The 20,920-nt window shown below is 37.6% G+C and overlaps 2 protein-coding genes across 5 annotated transcripts in view; both read right to left on the bottom strand.

Moving 5' to 3' along the window:
- The window catches only part of LOC131432595 (furin-like protease 2), a 967,327-nt gene that overhangs the window by 796,282 nt on the left and 150,125 nt on the right, over nucleotides 1-20,920 (bottom strand). The gene's annotated exons all lie outside the window — the stretch shown is intronic.
- Nucleotides 1,115-20,920, bottom strand: part of LOC131432596 (uncharacterized) — a 114,149-nt gene continuing 94,343 nt past the window's right edge. For 2 of the 3 annotated variants that reach the window (XM_058598959.1, XM_058598961.1), the window contains 4 exons: nucleotides 20,731-20,913; nucleotides 16,720-18,017; nucleotides 16,600-16,660; nucleotides 16,076-16,479 (listed from right to left, as the gene is read on the bottom strand). In XM_058598959.1, the coding sequence (XP_058454942.1) occupies nucleotides 16,178-16,479; nucleotides 16,600-16,660; nucleotides 16,720-18,017; nucleotides 20,731-20,913 (1,844 nt within the window). In that variant the 3' untranslated portion in view covers nucleotides 16,076-16,177. Of the gene's footprint in view, nucleotides 3,028-3,088; nucleotides 3,180-16,075; nucleotides 16,480-16,599; nucleotides 16,661-16,719; nucleotides 18,018-20,730; nucleotides 20,914-20,920 lie in introns of those variants that run through there. The other variant, XR_009229904.1, reaches the window with a different exon arrangement.

The raw sequence follows: 20,920 nt of genomic DNA, 5'->3' as shown, positions 1-20,920 counted from the left end.
ATCACTAGATGATTCTGTCAAAAGAATTTCTTTCAAACTTGAATAAAATCAAAAACTTTTTTTGTATAAACTACTATCACCTTTTGAATTTGTAAACAATTATTTCAAGTTAATATAAATATAAATGTGGCAACTGTGCACGCTATACAAAATTTGAACAAAGCATTTTCTTCTTCTTCCGTACCAGCCCGTACCGATGTGTACCGATTTTGCATCATTCTGTATGACAGTTTGAAAGTTTTGACACTCGTCCGCCTATAATTTCGGAACCGGAAATCGAATGTGGATGAAATTGCACAGTATCTTTTGAGACAATGAGAGCTTCTATTTTAATCATGATTTGTATAAATCCGTTAAACGGTTGCTGAGAAATCGAAATGAGTTCCGTTTTTCTAGGTTTTCATCACTATTACCGGTGCTTTCGGAAACGGGACTAGTAGTCCCAAAGTAGATTTATATATCCACTAACTAACAAGGTCTGCCAACTAGATGAACTTAGCAGTGAATGTTATAAAAATTAGCACGTCGTTTCCCCATCACTTTCAAAAAAAAACCTCATGAAATTGAAAGTTTTTCACTTATCGCGCTGTAATACCGGAACCAAAAGTCGAATCTGGATCACCTTCTCGGAGACTTATTTAAGAAATTTAATTTCATTTACTTCTAAGTTTGCAAAAATCCGTTGAGAATTGAGTGCTTCTCATAGATTTGCACATATTTCCTTGTGATTCCGGAACCGGAAGTCCGGATAAAGATAAAATTCAAAAGCGATATATGGGACCATGAGATCTTTCATTTGAATTTAAGTTTGTGATAATCGGTCACGCCATCTCTGAGAAAATTGAGTGACATTATTTGTCACATACACACATACATACATGCACACAGCCATTTTGTGATCTCGGCGAACTGAGTCGAATGATATATGACACTTCGGGCCTCGGTCAAAAAGTCGGCTTTCCCAGTGATTGCATAACCCTTTTTTATATGAGAAAGGTAGAAACAAAAATAGTACTTTTTGGCTTTTTTGGTGACATATAAGAAAATAAAACAAGTTCGCAGCGAAATAGAAAAAAGAAAGATTTATTATCAAATACTATAAAATGAGCTGACATTAAATGTAATCAAACAGAAAATAATTCCAGGGTTTAATGTCAAAACCATATCATTCGACTAAATTATTCCTGCCAGAAAAATTGTGTTAATTACAGGTAGATTACTTGCCCAAATATCCATAACCAATTTCGGTTCCATGCATCAGAGACTCTCAATTAGCATTCTGTAGCGAAAAATTACGCGCTCATTCCGTTTCAATAATTAATTCATGGAAAACCAAATTTATTCAAAGCAACAAACTTCAACAAAATTTGATGGAAATTCGACCCACGCACCTTCGCGGTCTTCCCGGTTCTACGTCACGCCAATCCGACCGATGGCAGCACGTTTCAAGCTGACTGGTTAGGAACCGGCTTGTGCCAAATTGTGCACTGGTTGAATGAAAAAAAAAAATGAAATGCTTTATCCGCGTCTGGCCCGAAGCTACAGTAGGGAAAGCTGGGCGGGAAAAAAATCCAAACCAGCTTGACTTCAGCGTGTGCGATCAACATTTTCCGGCACTCTTTCTCTTACGACGTCATTTGTTGGTTCTTTTTTTTTTTGTTCATTTAGTAAATTTTTCTCTTCCATCATCTTACTGATTCTTCTTCACTCCGCCCGCTCGCGTCCCCTCTTCCCTTTACAGCGGGGGCTAATGTGTAACTGTACATCAAGGTATATTCCATGAAATCCGCATGATGTTTCTCTGACATAACTCATGTTATCTGTTATATTTTGTGTTTTCCTCTCCCTTTCCGAGCTCTACCAGCAGGCGTTAGGGCTTGCCACAGCCACGCACTTCGTTCTTGAGGTTGGCCTTCTTCCGCCAGCATGGAATCGCGCTTCTCTTGAGGCAGCATTCCAGGCGAATCTTCTTGTGCACTTACTTATTTTCACATGTATTTCGATATTATCAGTGCCACGGGGTTTTACCCGCTGGCAGTCAGAAAAGGATTCAACTTTTCCGCAAAGATGACGGATACTTTGTTTGTTGCCTCTGGCGTTGTCTGAAAATGTGTGTAAGTATGTGTCTGTTGTTGAAGGCAGTCAAATTTGAGCTGCTTCTCTCGTAAGCTGGTTGATGGACGTAAGTCTAAATATTTGAAAATCTAACCGAATAATATGTTATTTTGATAGTTATGGCACGAATGTGTTCGTATTAATACTCCGAAGTCGTACAAGTAAACATGAAGTAATATGAACGGAGCTTATATATTAGCTATTAATGTTTAAAAGGATCTCTACAGTACTTTCACCAGCACTTTTTTCTAGACTCATTCATTGAAGAAATTCAAATGAGGCACACAGAAAAACAAAGACAATGCAAACTCTCTTGTCGTCTCGACAAAGGAAAAACTCTACCGTTGCAGACGACTTCGGAGTTCATATTTAAACTGTGCCAAATTATATCACGAAGACTACAAAGAAGCTTCTCAATATTATCTCAGTTACAAAGTAATCTCATTTTTAGGAGCATGTCATTGAAAAGCAATTTTTAACCATTTTACGCAGAAGCTTCTGGAATATTTCACAAAAAGGAAAGAAATTTCTAAACATTTACCTTCAAGATGTTGAGGGCAATTACTAAAGATGTGAATTTATTTTTATATTTTTTTCCTGTTCAGTTATCGACTTTACAAATGAAAATCAAAATCTTGGAAAAGTACTGAAAAAGCCACGTTTACTACGCAAACATTATTTGAATAATGAACATCGTTTATGTTGTTTAAATTGAAATTAGAAGGAAGATCTTTTTGGTCTTTGAATGCTTCTAAGAGCTTGATGTCCATTACGAGCAACTGTTAAAACCGGAATCATTTATTTTCAGAACAATCGACCTATTAGTATAAGTTTTTTTTTGTTTGCAAACTGCGCTGCTTTTGAACCAATGTACCTCAGCAATCCAATTGTTTTCGTTTTTCGAATGCAAGTCTATAAAAAAAGTCTAAAACTTGATCTATAATCACCCACCATCAGCCGACCAAAAACTTACACACCGAGTCAAATTATCTTCGTTCGATCCAAAATTTCCCATTAAAGCGAGTCACGTTTTGATGGGTTAATCACATCGAAAATGCACATACCTGAAAAGAAAGAATGAAAGGAAAAGCGTCAAAAATAATCGAATTATGATTATTTAATGAACTGGGTTATTATCCGAACGCTCGACGGCCAGAGAGTAGACTATCTCGTTAAAACCAACCATTCGTCATCGTCTCCCGAACTGTTGGTATCTACACTAGCGAATGAAGCCAATATCCACTTATGTATAATGTATAAAGTGGATTTGCCGGGCTAAATTGCGTTCAGCACTCGCACCGTAATTTCGATTTATTATGCTGCCAGCAAGTCGAACCCAAACGCTCCCGACTCAATTGCGCCAAATGACTCCTGAGTCAATCAAGTGCGGATTGAGACAGAAAATTTGCGATTTACTTGGATTAGCAGTTCGGAACTTACGCAAATTTACGATGCTTCTAATATTATTGCAGTCTAGCATGGAACTTCTTCGTGGAACTTTGTAAATCTATCCATTTTTAAACTAAAAATATTATGTTTTAAAGTTTTTTTTTCAGCACTCATTTGGAAGTTTTTTCTCTATTTGTCATGTAAAATTACTATCCAAATCAACTGTGATCTGGCTACTGTATCAAGTAAATGTTTTTTCAGTGGAAATTTTTTATATTTAGAATCAGTTAAATATAACATGTTTCGGCTTTTATTATTTGAAAATTCGCGTGACGTAATCGAACGAACTTATAAGGTGCTTCTAGAATATATTATACAGCTTCTATGCAGCGATAAAAAGCACACGGAACTGTAACTGTTCTGTACTTATAAGTTGCCAAAAGTACTACGCGTACTGTTAAGCAGCGAGAGAGTTTACATGGAACTCGTTCTTTCCAATTCTCAAAAGTTCCTCGTGTACTTTTTAGCAGCTCAAAAGTGGATTAAGGCAGGCGTTTATATCGGTAATATAACGTAACGGCAACGCTCGTGTCCGTACTATGTTTTACAGTATTGTACTACATTTTCGACCCAAATACTGTGTACTGTTTTTTACATTTTAATTTGTGCTGTATTTTTACACTGAAATGTACTGTATTTTCCGCAAAAAAATAAGCAATCTTTCAATGGAAAAACTCATGCCAGAATTCAAGACTCATTGTATGTGTCGAATGCATGCAGCCTAAAGCGATTCACAAACAACGAAACTGAATTCGCTCAAGTTTAATAATGTGAGAGTATGCAGCAGAACGAAAGCAAACGCATCCATATTCCATAATTGAAAGTATCGTTGTCTGGTACAATTTTATTAGATTTCCGGACGAGCACCCCACCAAGATCCTATTATAAGTTATTGTTCGAAAAAAATTTACTCTTTGTTAGCGCTTTGTAATCAGATACCTGTGATCAGATGTGTCCTCCCCACGTGCATTTGGAATCAAACCACACCCCGAGGTATTTGAAAGCCAAAACCTGTTGGATCATTCTTGCCATTATATGAAGCTGAAGCTGCGCAGGATCATGCTTTCTTGAAAAGACGACCAGCTCTGTTTTATCCGCAGAGAATTCAATACCCTGATGAACAGCCCAAACGGACAAGTTATCTAAGGTATCTTGCAATGGTTTTTGCAGATCAATAGCTTTGGGTCCAATAACTGAAACCTTCATCTGCCCAATTGTCTTAGTGTACATGGGGTTACTAGACAGCTGTCAATGTCGTTTACATAGAAATTATACAGAAGCGGACTGACACATGAGCCTTGCGGTAGACCCATGTAGCTAATTCTGAATGTTGCCAAATCGCCATGTGAAAAATGCATGCGCTTCTCTGACAAAAGGTTATGCAAATAATTATTTATAACCGCTGGAAGTCTATGTCGGGGAGCTTATCTGAAAGAACGTCAATGGAAACTGAATCAATATTCCTTTAATGTCTAAAAATACAGATACATTCATCCCTTTATTTCTACGGAAACCAAACTGAGTATCTAACAACAAGCCGTTCGTCTCGACCCAAGTGTCGAGACGTCGAAGATTAATTTTTCGGACAATTGTCTTTTTCAGGACAGCATGGCAATGCACAGTGGGTAAAAAAAAACCAGTAAACCCGCAAAGAAATCGGGAACCATAGAAAAAGGCAACAAACAAGAGTGTTTCTTATGTAAAAAAAATCTGTTTTAATCCACCTAGTGGAGTAATGATGCCTTTCTCATGTACATATAATATTGTGATATTCCAATATATTCAAAATTTTTCTCTTCGATTTTCGAAAGAAACCAAGAGATTGTTTATGCATAACATGTTTGTTGCATCCGAAAATATTTTATGTGACGGTGTACAATATTGAACACACTTTACCATATAATTACGGAACCAGAAGTCGGATCCGGATGAAATTGAGGAATTCCGTGTGGGACCACGAGACCATTCATTTGAATCTAAGTTTGTCAAAATCGGTTCAGCCATCTCCGAGAAAACCTAGTGAGATTACACCGAAACCTCCATTTACGAACTAAACGGGGGTTCGTAAAAAGAGGTAGTTCGTAAAAAAAGTTTACGTTATTTGGAATTTACTTCGTTAAAAAAGTTTTTTGTGATTATTGTGGAAACGGCGCATCATATGTTTATTTTCGGAACGGATGTGAAGAGTAAGTGCAAGAAAATGATGTTTGGGCTCGTTTCAAAATCCAAGATGGCGGCTTCCGGTTTATTGAGATTGCCTAAAACCCATAACAACATGGGTATCTTCGGAACGGAATTGATGTGTAGATGTCGGAAAACAATGTTTGAAGTGGTTCTGAAATCCAAGATGGCGACATCCGGTTTGTTGACATTCCTTGAAAACCCTTACAATGTGGATATTTTCGGAACGGGATTGATGAGTAGATGTCAGAAAACGATGTTTAAGGTAGTTTTGAAATTCAAGATGGCTACTTCCGATTTGTTGATATTTCTTGAAACCCCTTACAATATGGGTACTTTCTGAAAGAGATTTAAAAGTAGACGTCGGAAAATTATATTTGAGGTGGTTTTGAAATGCAAAACAGTGTCTTCCGGTTTATTAGTATCTTTTGAAAGTTTTTGCCATTTTCCTTTAACTTGGTATTCCTTGGTTGTTTTAAACACTACCGTTCCGAAAATATCCATATTGTAAGGGTTTTCAAGCAATATCAACAAATCAGAAGACGCCATCTTGAATTTCAAAACCACCTCAAACATCATTTTCCGACATCTACTCATCAATTCCGTTCCGAAAATACCCATATTGCAAGGGTTTACAAGGAATATCAATCAACCGGAAGTTGCCACCTTGGATTTAAGAACCACCTCAAATATCGTTTTCCGACATCTTAATTAATGAAATGGTTAATGAGCCCCGATCCGAAAATACCCATATTGTAAGGGTTTTCGAGGAATATAAATCAACCGGAAGTCGCCATCTTGGATTTCCAAAATACCTCAAACATCATTTTCCGGAGGTAACGTATAAAAAGTGTTCGTAAACGGAGGTTTGGGTGTATTTGACACATACACACACACTCACACACACACACACACACACACACACACACACACACACACACACACACACACACACACACACACACACACACACACACACACACACACACACACACACACACACACACACACAGACACACACACACTCATACATACACATACACACACAGACATTGCTCAGCTCGATGAACTGAGTCGATTGCATAACCTTTCTATATGGGAAAGGCAAAAATCCAAGAAATTCAATGGAATGATTTTTAATGGCCGAACGAATCGTAATCCTGCTCGTTTTACCCTAAATGCCCAGAAGTTTTAGGGTTTTCTGTAGTATTTGTTCTGTAACTTGAAAAGAAATCGAGTGCGGTCTACTGAAATAGCTTGATTTTATGTAAAAATGTCTGGAGAATCGAATGGAAGAGTGTACACTGGCCGTACGAAACGTTTTGGTGGTTATTTTACCCCATTACCTCCATTTCATGATATCCTAATGTAAATCCTCCTAAAATCTCGGTAAAACTTATTGAAAGTTTACTAAGTCTAGCTTATCTTATGTAAAAAAAAGTCTATACAGTCGAATGCCATAACTTAAACTGGCCGCACGAGACGTTATGACCCCAATTCCTCTAATATGTGAAATTTTCATCTAAATCACTATTAAGTCTTAAGCGAACCTCGTTGAAACCACACGAAAACTATCTTATGTTATGTAAAAAAGTTTGGAGAATCGAATGGAACAGCGTACCCTGGCCGCATGAAACGTTTTGATGACTATTTTAGCCCATTTCCTCCATTTTATGGTATTTTATTGTAAATCGGTCTTAAATCATGGTAAAACTTATTGGAAATTTACTAAATCTAGCTTATCTTATGGAAAAAAAAGGCGAGGGGTAAGGTCAGAGACATAACTGGATGTCGTGAATACGAAAACAACTGACATGTTCCTTAATACTTCCGAATATCAATTAGTTGATCAATTGTATGGATTGTGCAAGCATTTCACCAATGCAAACGACTAGCAGCTGTGACGTAATCGCTCTTGTCGGAAGCGAAACTAGCTTTGCAAACGACACACACTACATCTGTTCGTAGTGGCGATAGAATCCAAACTGATCCAATTTTTGTTAAGAGGTTTCTTTTTACGTGATTTCGTTTGTAGCTTTTTCACTAATGGGCATTCCTAACGGCTATAAAAATAGCAGCATATAGAATTTTAATGTTTATTTCATTTCGGATGTGCATTTCATTGAAAGAAACTATCAGGATGCTGTACGGGATTCATTCCTGCCTTTCAGAAGGACCAAATTGTGGAACGATATTAAGCACTGTTCGGAACATTTTTCTCGAACGATTTGTTGTACAGCAACAGATATTTTGCTCTCTTCCTCAGAACGTGTTCTGGTTGGCTGGTGTTTACATGGGTCAAATAAGACAGGTTTTTCAATAGTGTACTATTGAAATTGCTATACACGTTTAACTATTGCTGTTGCTATACACGTTTAAGTTGAATAATTTCGATTCAATTGGTGGTTAGATTATATAAATCCTTTCACAGATCACTGATCTATGAGATTTAAAAATACGAGAAAGGCAAACGCGCCTTATGAATTATCCTCTTTGATACTCGTTTATACCAAACATTTCAGAAAAAATTAATTTTAAATTATTTGAGATTATGTCACACAACTGAACATTTGATCATAAAATTGTGATCATATTTCCGATTGCATGTAGCAAAAACTATGTTGATTCGTTAGATACAACAAGAGATATTCACGATCAAAAACTTATCACTCTCTCAGAGGGTACATTTCGAAAAGGCGCCCCATAGTAAAGTTAGTCGTATTCACGACAAAAGTCTGTAGAACCGAATGGAAGAACCTACACTGGCCGCACGAAACGTTCTGGTGACTATTTACCCCATTTCTCCATTTCATGATATCTTATTGTAAATCGTCCTTAAATCTCGGTAAAATAGTGATCAAAACATTTCGTACGGCCAGTGCAGGTTCTTCCATTCGATTCTCCAGACTTTTTCACATAAGATATACTAGATTTAGTGAACTTGCAAGAAGTTTTACCAAGATTTAAGGACGATTTACAGTAAGGATCTCATTAAATGGAGGAATTGGGGTAAAGTAGCTACCAAAACGTTTCGTGCGGCTAGTGTAGGTTATTCTAATCGATTCTCCAGACTTTTTTACATGAAAGTAGGCTTTTCCAGAATAAGACACTCGACTTCTTTTCAAGTTACAGAGCGAATGTAATAGGAAACCCCAAAACTGCTGTACATTTGGGGTAAAACGAGCAGGATTCGTGCGGCCATTGTAAACCATTCCATTGAATTCCTTTGACATTTTACATAAGAAACGCTTTAGTTTGTTGACCTATCTCAAGTAGTTCATGAGTTACAGAATTCTTTGCGGGTTTTCATAGATTTTTTCCCACTGTGCAATGGGTCTATATGAGTTGTGATTGGAAGCTGGTTTCCCCGGCTTTTGAATGGCGATAACATTCAGGTGGAACAATGTTTTGCTTAAGAAACTTGTTGAACAATTCCAACAAACATCTTTTTGCGAGGTCGGGTCTTCACCAAGTTGAATTTAATTCTGCCAACCCAGGAGCGTTATTATTACAAAACAAAAGTGCTATAGAAACAAAAAGGACTATCAATGAAGCCAAATCAAAGAGGATATTCCCGAATAATGATCACCGTAGGAACAGAATCTAGCAAACTTTCCTAGCAAAGTCAAATATCCATCGGTTCGAGAATTCTTCATTCTCATTTCTCACGTTACGATTCCTCATTCGTCTGGCCGTGTTCCAAAGATTGCTCATTGAGGTTTCTCTTGAAAAACCTTCGACAAATGTCTCCAATAGCTACATGTTTTGGCCCGGAGTATGTTCTTGTACTTGGTTTCTAAAACTACGAACTTTTAAAAATTCTGAGGAGTTCCTCCCTATTTTAGAAACCCGTTTTGTAAGCATTTTGTTTGACGAGTTTAGCCTATGAGCGCTCTTTGTCCCACCATGGGTTCGGAGGCCTTCTGTTAGTCGTTGACCCAGGAAAACGTTTAGTTTGGGATTGTTCTGCGGCCTCCAGAATCGAACAAACGAGGAAGTCATATCCTTCAAATGGGGGGAGCTTTTCCATTGAATTTAAAATACTAGAGATACTACTTAGGTATTTAATCCAGTCAATATTGTTTGTCAAATCATATGGAATATTAACTGAATTAGCAATGCCTTTGTTACTGCTAATTGAGATGATGATTGGTAAATGATCGCTACCGTGTAAATCAGGAAATACTTTCCAGGTGCAATCTAGTCGAATTGAAGTCGAGCAAAGAGATAAATCTAATGCACTTGGACGTGCAGGAGGTCTTGGGATCCGTGTCATGCTATCCATGTTTAACACTGTCATGTTAAAATTGTCGCAAATATTACATATTAAAGATGATCTGTTATCATTGTAAACAGAATCCCACATAATTGAAATCTCTCAGAAAGGAAAGAGTTGTTTGTTAGTAAATTTTCGAATAACATTATCATGTGTTTATTGATCTGGGTAGCTACCGGGCTACCGAAAATACGTTGCAATTTTATCGTGTCTTGTGTTGTCGGTGTTTTGAGATACCAGCATAACGAAAATAGATTGTGATCGTTATGCCAAGACAGTCAAAGCTAACGATGATTTAATCGAGTGTTTGGATTCATGTAGTTAGTGCCAAGGGGGAGCGGGTCATATCGCCGAAAGCCATTTTACCGAAAGTCGTTTCGCCGAATGCCATTTCGCCGAAAGTCGTTTCGCCGAATAGATCATTTCGCCGAAAGTCGTTTCGCCGAAAGGGCCATTTCGCCGAAAGGGTCATCTCGCCGAAAGGGTCATTTTGCCGAAAGGGTAATTTCTCCGTAAGGGTCATATCTCCTGCCTGTTATGTCTCCAGTATAACTGATGTGGCGCAGCCACATAACCGAAGCCAAGATGGCTCGGCGGCACAAAGCCGCCGAGTCGACGCCAGCTGAGTCGGCCGCCGACCCGCCGTCGGAGGCGGCGACCACTTGAATACAAACCTGTAACCGCCTCGTTTGCCCGGTCTACTCAAAGCTAGGTTTCTTTGCTTTAGTTAGGTCCGAATGAGCGGTAGCGAAGTCGAACAGCACATGAACCAAAACGATGTGGCGTAGCCGCATTAGTATTTTTTCATTTTCACTTAATAAACGGAAAATACCACCTACATTTGCCTGGAAGACACACCTATGCAATAACTTTGATGCTTACTAGCTAATAGTCAACAAGTTTTCCTGGGAACTACTTTCTGAGGTTCATGAATCAATCATTATTCAAGAAGTACTATGGTAGGTCAACAAAACGGGCGTTAACGCTATCATCTTTCGTTTGTCTTTAATTTAAATCAATTCTAATTACGATTTCAAGACGATTTCAGGATTCGGCGAAATGACCCTTTCGGCGAAATGGTTTTCTGCGAAATGACATTCGGCGAAATGGCATTCGGCGAAATAACCCTTTCGGCGAAATAACCCTTTCGGCGAAACGACTTTCGGCGATATGGCTTTCGGCGAAATGACCCTCATCCGTGCCAAGGATGGCTTTTATCGTTTCAAAGAACGCTCTCTATCAACTCTTCACACGATTCAATCAGTGCCATCAAAGAGAGACGGATATCATCGCAGCAACAAAAAACCGACATGGTTCATTTAACATAGAACAGACACCAGTGCTAAAGCGAATTTCTCTCGATGACCTGTCTGAGAATCAAAGGTTAGCTCACTGCTGTGGGGATTCTCTCTGAAGCAACAAGCGGTCAATTATTCTCGTTTCGCGATCCGATTCTGTATGGGCAGTGGATAATTGCGATAGAATCATTTTACTATTGCCACTTATTCTAATTATGTGCATATAACCTTCGTACAAGTTGTGTCTATGAAAATGTATGTGAATGCTCCACACAAGGGTATTGAAATACTGCAACCTAGTATGAGAATCATCAAGTCGAATCATCGATTCGATTTTCTGAGATAATTGTCAACTTGAGATATTCTCTTGGTAAATTCCACACAGCACTAATCATTATAAGACTATAATTTTTTTAAGGGCCGTGAAATACTCAGAGTATGAAGTGAAAGAGCGAAGAAATGTAGAAAAATTCTCTCGCGGTTCATGCATTGAGAGACTCGAATTCTTGTAGCATCTTCTACCGGATTGAAAATGTTGTATACAATATTGATAAATATCGAGCAGCTTCTGTCAAATTTTCGGCAATCACCAACACTGGTTAGTGCATATGGAATATGTAAAAATTAGCAAGTCAATCTTGTAATTCTGGTTGAAAATCTAAAATTGGTCTGCAGCAAAGGTTTAATCTTTTCTAGTAGTGGTGTGTCATCTCGTGGCCATAATGTTTTGTATACAGCAAAGTGAACAGAAAACGGGATAGGGGTGATGTCATTTTTTGAAGATATTTCATTTTATTCCTTATCAGCAATTAGAAATAAACTCTTTAGTAGCGATTTCCATATTTAATATCGGGATGGACTAAACTCCTTCTATTATCCGGGGAATGTTTGACCGATGGATCTTTTTTTTTTTTAATTTTTAGAACTTATTTTTTAGAATGCGCGCGGAAAGTTTTTGTATCCATGCAGATATTTCTTGCAACCATGATTAACTACGTGCTTTTGCCAAGTGCATTGCTTCAGAAAAAAATTAGCAAACTCAATTGATTCTGATCGGCAACGTACGGGTGGTCTCTAATGTTCTAATGCTCAGCTAAAATGTCGGTCATTTCATATACAGTAGGTTTTTAACCCAAATCACTACTTTCGCTTTTAGCAATCACGAACCAACCAATCATCGAAATGAATAGAGCAAATGAGCCTTTCTCTTAACTTTCGTCGGGTTATAATCTGATGGCATGAAAATTTAAAAAATCAACCGCCATAAACTCGCATTCAATTATATTCGAACCCTTTCCAAATGAGCGCTCAAATCCAGTATGATTGCAAAAAATTTCGCAAGAATTTGCAAACGTTGCACTGTAACGAACGCAAATGGCAAATCCCATCAGCATCAGCTTAGGATTAACGCGATTACCGCGTGCAACGGAGAGTCCAGTAATTGCTTGCCAACCAAACCAAAGGCAGAATAATTTCAGTCCGAATTGTGCAATACGACACTCTAAATATTGGATGGCGTGCATCGACCGTGTCACTCTACAAGTCATAATTAACTAACGAGCGGGTGCAGCAGAATAATTATAGGCCCGCGGAATATCGACGTGATTCAACCAAGGACGATTTTGTCTTTCCATTATTTTTGTTTTGTTTTGAGATCTTTTGGTTGTGACAAGCAATCAATTACTTCGGTCAGCTTCGCTGATGAGACTGACTGTAGTTTTTTTTTCTTCTTTTGGTTGTCGAATAGCACTAATAAGTATCAAAGAGATGCCAATCATTCACTTTCTTATTTGAGAAGCTCCTATTAACTAACCACAAGGCTTACATTTCGCGTCGAGTTTTCTCCGATGTGTGACTCGATTCTGTGCCGGCTTTCCGTACTTCGGTACTTTACGTTCGAGCTAAATTGTGTAAGCTTGTTCGTTCGACCAAACGACCAGACGGTGGCTGTCTGCAACGGTGTCCACACAACGGAATGATTTCGTTACATGCTTGCAATGTGAGAAAGGCCGGTTTCGTCCGAGCCTGTGATTTATTATATCGAATTGCAGCCGGCTTGTTGAAACTCTGAAGTTATACGATCTGTGAAGATCAACTGTCAAATCGAAATAAATTTTAGCTACCGGTGAAGGTGTGAAGTTACGTGGAAACAATAAATATTCGCAAACCTGAAATTTTGAGGTTCGATACAAAAAAGAACTGTCCTAGCTACAGAACAGGAAACTCACGGTGCTTACGAAATTCAGCTACGGGCAGGAGGAATAATTCCTGCGTATTGCATAAAAGTAATTAAACCGATCGTCATAATTACTGCTACATCTCATGCCCAGAACATGGCCCTCGTAATGTCGGCTTTCACCAGAACTCGGTGGTGGTGTTCAGCTGGGCCGGTAAAGAATTCCGACCGCTGCGGCCACGTGAGCAAAGCCCCAACAGCATCAGAATTTCCAGTGGACTTTTTAATAAACCAGAACTAAACACAACTGTTGCGTAACAACATCGGTACCGGATTGCTTTCTGTCTGTGGGCAGTCAGCGTCGAGCCAACAAGCCGCCTGCAGACCATCCGAGTCTGCAACCGGTCATGTGTTTGTGACCAGCGCTCCAGTCTGCTGCACGGACTGTTGTAATAACGGCAAGCTCCCGAGCTGCAATCTGCAATGCACCGAGCAGCTCTACGACTGTATGTCTAGATGTACGTGTGTGTATGTGCAAGCGCGATGCGATGGTTGTATAACACAAATTAAACAGGCTAACCATGACCAACTTCATAATTTCTCCATTGAACTGGAATTGCGCAGAGCTTCCAGACTGTATTGCGAGTGGATGGAATCAGTAGCAGTCCATGCAGTTGTTACCAAATGCAGCCATCGATGACCCATCGGCACCGGGCGGGCGGGATTCCGAATTCATACGAAAACGCAAAACCGTCGAAAGCAATCGCGTGCCATCGACCGCAGCCATGCACAAATCCCCCAGTAACCCTCGCTTGCCCAGGCACCAACCCAACCAACGCGTTGGTTCAGAAGTAATGGTAAACAGCTGACGTTATTTATCTCGTCTGCGTGGTCGGTGCGAGCGAGCGAGCGAGACAACATCATTCGAAGGCCTGCTTCGACCTTCTTCTGCAAAATGCGAATCGAATGCGGATGACGACGGAGCACAGTAAGGCGGCAATAACGTAGCGAAGGACTGTGTGTGCGAGCCGGTTATGTTTCAATTTTCCTGAACTTTTCACTCCGTTTCTGCGGTGGGCTTCGTTCTCCAACGCTTTTACACGGAGAAAAGAATAGATTCCATTTGAACATCGCACTTTTCCTCCGGTCGTCTAAATTGAAAGTAAACAGTAACTCATGGATTCAATCCAAAAATAGACCGTTGTTACAATGAAGCAAATTTAAAACACTCGGCAGTTTGCTTCTGAACTAGAAGTTCAATGCGCTTATATTGAAAGAATTTTATAATATTGATAGAATTCGATGATTACAGTCGAACAAACGCTGACACGAATGCCACAAAGATGGTAAAGTGTCAATTATAAAAAAAAAGTCCAACAAACTTACACACAAAATCCTTCTCTCCTACTTGAGTATCTAGATTGAAAGAAAAATCTGAATCTGATGAAATCGAATATAAAAAGGCGGGTGGATAATGTCAGAGACATAACCGGATGACATGACTACGTATAAAATGAATGGTTCTTTTTCTTGATTGTAAAGGATCTGAATTTTGGAATACGAATTTCTGAACCTGAACTTGGGAACTGAGCTCTAAAATTGAGTTCTAGAAATGAATTTTTGATCTGGATTGTTAAACTGGTCAATAAATTTGTGATCTGGAACTAAATTCAAAACCAGGATTCTGGTTCGGAACTGAGTTCTAACTTTTATTTACAGAATTTCGGATTCAGGATTCAGTTTTTAAATTCGGATCCAGAATTCATCTTCGAGAGTGACTTTTGTAGTCCCGATGCAGAATTCAGTTCGAAAATCTGCAGAATTCAGTTCGAAAATCTGCAGAATATTAGGAGTGTATTGATAAGTAGTTAGCAACATTCAAACGGTTATTACTCTGAAATAGCCTAATTTTTTGCAGCGTGTTTTACGGTGACATGTTTGTTTACATGTCAATATCAGCTGCGCAATCGATTGGTTTCGGTACGGTTTATCGTTTCAATGATGAGTCGAATTGATCAGGAAACGCGATAGAAAATTCTGCACACTTGGTGCTCAGAAAGTGGTGTCACGTACAACGAAATTGCAAAACGGGTGAAAGTGCACCACACCAGTGTCAAAAATATTATCGAGAAGTTCGGTAAGACCCTTTCCATGAAGGATTTGCCCCGATCCGGTAGGAAAACGGGCCCCGGCCAGCACGGCCGGGACTTAAAAGTGGTTGAGTACATCAGGAAAAACCCATCGGCGTCGACACGGAATTTGGCCAAGCAGTTCAACACCAGCATCGGGATGATTCAACGGATCAAAGTTTGGAACTCCCTGAAAACGTACAAGAAACACACAGTTAAAATTTTTATGTAATTTCACATTCATTTTCATGCACATATTTGGAGCACGGAAATAAATGTAAAATTCAATCATTCAACGAATTTGCATGAATTGAGATTGTGTTCTTGTAAAATTCAACTGAATTTAATTTTCAACGAAATAATGTTTTATTGCTTTTACTGTATATTAACATTTCAGTTTAATTTTACTCTCATGTAATATGTATATCGATGTGTGTGTATGCATGAATAATAAATTAATGCATTAGCCAGGCATTGAAATAAATACACAAATACAGAAAAATTAATGGACTTTAATTGCTTTTGTTCTCAGGGAATAATAAATGACATTACATTATTCAATAGCTTCTTCAAAGGCTACATCGAAATTAGATATATCTGCAATAACTTTTCTCACTCTTCTCTGTCTTTGACCTATTCGACTTGCAGTAGACTTTGATGCAACGAAAGTAATTATTTTAAAAAAATATTCCTGTAGTAGCTCCAAAAATTTGGAAACAGATTTAGCATACATAAAATTATGAACAAAATAGATGGTAAAAAGATCCTCCATTCCTGTTAGTATATCCTCCGCTCCCTCTGAAAGACGCACATCATTTGCATAGCAATAAAACATTGTTTTGTCATATCCAACATCTAAAATGATACAACATAAAACATATTATGATCATCATCTTCACATTCAAACAGATATAGAATAAAGGTAAAGTAATAAGGAGAACATTTGTATGAAACTAGTTCCTACGTTCTACTCACCAACAGCTGCCAGTACCGGTCCAGGATTATCTACGATGATATCATCAATACGGCTGCCAATCTACGGTACAAAAAAATTAATTCAGAAACATGGATTAGACAATTATGAACAACGTTTACTTCTTTGTGGATGATTATTTCGCTGAAACTCTCTCCTACAAGCGAGCATAAAAACTGAAGAATGTCATAATCGGACGATTTTTCACTCAAATGCGAATTCTTATTTTTAACAAGTGAGTATTGGATGATTTTTTCTTTTTTCATCAAAAAATACCTCCGGAAATCATTAACGTTAACTCCAGTTGCCTTTTCGAAATGAAAATTGAGTAACATCCTACGTCGAAGAACGGGAAGCTGTGATAGCATTACAATTGTCTCGACTTTCTCGTCCAATTTGTATCTTACGTAAGCCTGTGATTGTAGTAGAAAATCGTTCGTCATTAAATTTGGCTCATCTCGGGATAACTTCGACAGAATATGCTTTTCACATATATTGGATGTTTTCTCCCAATATTCCTTGCGTGTTCCTGCTCGAGAATTTCGCTTTTTCTTCAAATTCATTACGATATCCGAAATTGATGCCCGACAGCTTTTAAATCGATTTAAATAATTATTGCGATTGATCATTTTGTATTTTAACTCAACGTAACCTTGTCCGGCTCCTAAACCATCATCATCCGTGTAATCTAAAGCCGGGAATTTTTCAAAAATTTGACGTGACACAGTTTCCATAGTCTCAGCTCGGATCATTGAGTCTATCATACGGAGCTGGTCAACCACAGCATTCGTTAATGCGGTCAAATCAGTCTTGGTAACACGGATGGATGCGGGAATGAATATACCTGGATTATTTATTTTAAATTCTTGCAAAGATCGTAAACGATCTAAAAGTCGGTCACTGATTTTGTTCCAATTAATATTAAAACACCGAAATTTCATCTCTGTTGAAGCGTGTTTTTTACCACTTTTCTGAAGATGTACACCATCCGAAGAGTTACATTTTTTGTTGGAATTTGGAGATTGATTTTCTATATCGTTACTGGCCCTGCAAATCTGTCTGGTTAAATTTTCATAGCGTTGATCACAAGGTCGAAAAAACTCTGCTCTCACTGCTGTTGGTACATTTCCAGTCACCAGCACATGCTGCTCCGTCGCATCAACAGTTCGCTCGATTATATTTGATGAGAAATCTTCAATACTATCAGAAGTGTCCTCCTCACTATCAACATTTGAATTTGATTTGTTCTGTACAGCAACTTGAAATTTATCTTCTGTGAATTCTACGGTGATCATCTCGGCATCGTCCATTATATTTTCTGCTTGTGTCATTCCAGTATTCGACGTGACAGAAGCGATTAAGGGTATTTCTTCCTCAGGCAAACCTGATTGATCTTGGGATGAGCCCATGAAAACTGATCCTGTATAAGATGAAAGCAGAATTTTTATTTCGTACTGTATTTTAAGGAATAAGTGGCTTTTGTGAAAGTTCTGATTTTTTGAAATGCTTGCAATGCAAATGAATTTTTGCGGAAATAAAAATTTTTGGTTAACTTTCATGTATCTATAGAAAATAATTTTACACGTACCCGAATCGTATTTGCTGCAAAAGCGAACATCACATTTACTTGTGGTTATGAGCCGATCACAATATGCTTCCAAATGTTTTTGACTACAGCTATGCAGAGTTACCATATTCGCAGATTTTTCTGTAAAACCACAGTTTTTTTTTCGCCTATTTTGCCACACATATTTCATCAAAATTTACAGATTTTACAGATTTTTATTATTATTTCATAAAAAAGGCAGATTTTCAAAAAGTGTTTCACAGATTATGATTGAGCATATGCAACACACATGGTACACAGATTTTTCAAGTTGAAACACAGATTTTAAAATGGCAACTCTGCTGCTATGTTTATAGCATCTTCACACAGGGATGCCATGAGAATCTATCGAAATTTTCTCCTGAAATCTGTCTAAAAAATCCTTTCTTTGCGTTTACTGTTGTGAATAACTTTCAGCGAGTGCTGAACTTTTTAGAATTCCTTTTCAAAGTGTATGTCATCTGGCTTATTGGTTATTTTAAAAAAGCGACATGTGTAACGAAATCAATTGGAAAATGGTGGTTTTACAGAAAATCGTTTAATATGGCAACACATTTACTTACACGATAATTGAACGTTAGATAGTAATGTGAATAAGCAACCCAAAAATAATTAGAGCCGATTAATTTGGATTATTATTACAATGCTTTAGCAGAGCAGAATACTGTGCAAAACAAAGTATTACATTTTCAATGCCAAACTGTAACATAAAAACAGTGGTACCCATAAAATGAATAGGTATGCAACGAAAATTTTGTAGATAATACAAAACAAAAAGTTTGTAGATAATAAAAAATTAGATAATAGAATTATTACTAGAAAATACGAAGGAATTACGAATAAATTAAACTAAACGGGGATACGTTTGTTCCAGTTTCAGTTCTATTGTAAATCTCCCATATAAAACATCCGCGGTTTGGCATGAATAAAAAGCAAGTTCGAACATGTAGTTATGCTGCTTTCGAATTTGAGCGTTTACTGCATGCCGTATCGCCACGGAGCCAGAAAAACTGGAATAAGTATGAACAAAGTAAGAAACGTACTTACTGCCTCAAAATCACTTTGTTTAATTTTTCTACTTCAATTTATCAGTAAACACACGAGTAGCAATTTCTGGAGCTACCTACCGAAAAATTGCAGTAAATACTACATGTTCGAAAGTTGTTATGTAGTAAAGCCTCTGATTTTGACAGGAACATGATCCACATGTAGCATTTACTACCGAAATTCGAGCTTGCTAAGTTTTATTCATACGATCCACTATATAGTAGTTCCATTTCAGCGAAAGTAAATGAAATTGTACTCACTTTAGACTAATATATAACAAGCGTGTAACATTTCATTCTCATGACATTTTTGCAGAGATGCCAGGTGTACAAATTATATGCGTTTCACGGATTTCTAATATGTTGCAGATTTCCTAAATTGTACTTCTCTAAAGCTTTTTTGAAAGTGAAGACAGACAAACACAGATTCCTCAAATTTCAAATACTACTTGTAAAAACGTACTTGATATTCGTACTTACAAGAGTGTATCGTACGGGACCTAGTATTTTCTTCACGAATTTTCTGGCAAACACAGATTTTAAAATAAACGATCTGGTATCTCTGCATTTTCGTATATATTACAGTTTAGGTTACCAACTCCAGGGATGGCAGGTTCACAGATTAATCTGTGATTATCACAGATGATGAACCCAAAAAGTCTTCAATTTGCTCGGGAAATCCGAGATGAAATAAATTTCCGACAGGACGTTTGGAAGTAGCGAGACCTTTTTTTGCTTACCAAAATGATTCCGATCAGATTTTGCACAGACTGGTTTTGCAATAACAAATTAAAAAAAAGAACCTGACATCCCTGACCAATACCGCTTTCGCATTGCAATTTTTTTGAACGAAATATGAAATCAAGATACAAATTAAGATTTACTCAGGAGTAAGGTAAGATTTTTTGTGAATTTTATTCATTCGGACGAATGAAAAACAATGATGTCGAAGTTAATTGATCAAAACATTGATATTTTAGGCATTGCAATGGACTTATCCTCAGTAGTTGCGATTTACAACAAAGAAGCAAATACCAAATATTGTGCACATTAGGCGAAACCAACAGTTTCTAGCTTCACGACAAAATATGCTTTCTGGAACTTATTGAAAAGATATGGATAAGGATTACATTTTTTTTGCCAGAATAGGTCGTATGTAGGTATTGGACAATCTATCCATCGCTCTGTAACGATGTGTGAAATGATAATTACGAGATGATTATTGGGTACTGAAATTTTTGACAATAAATATTTATGTCTTAACGATGGAAATTTGTTTGTAAGTTATAAGTATTGTGTATTTACGGCAAACAAGGAAAGGATTATATACTACTTTATTGTGTATTCTCGAATTTGAGTTTTTTAATATTTAAATACAGGAAACTCAATAATAGAGTTAGTATTACCACCACAGTAAAAAATAGTGAGAGCTTACGATTCGTTCGTATGGAAATCAACACAGATATAAATTTTCAACGTACCTGAAATTTCTAAAGCTGATTGTTGTTTCGTTTGTGGCTGAAAGTTTGGTATCCAAGCTTCATCTTCCTCAGTTACCATTAACAGCTGAGTTTCGAAGGCGGCTAATGCTAAGTCAGAGATGATTTTACATCCATCAGCTTCTATGTATATAGTTTCAAAATGTTTGCCTAATGTAATTGATGCTAATAA

Source organism: Malaya genurostris, chromosome 2, assembly GCF_030247185.1.
Source record: "Malaya genurostris strain Urasoe2022 chromosome 2, Malgen_1.1, whole genome shotgun sequence".
NCBI classification, from domain to species: Eukaryota; Metazoa; Arthropoda; class Insecta; order Diptera; family Culicidae; genus Malaya; species Malaya genurostris.
Note: the sequence above shows the minus strand (reverse complement) of the source record. Positions and strands in the feature narration are given on the sequence as shown.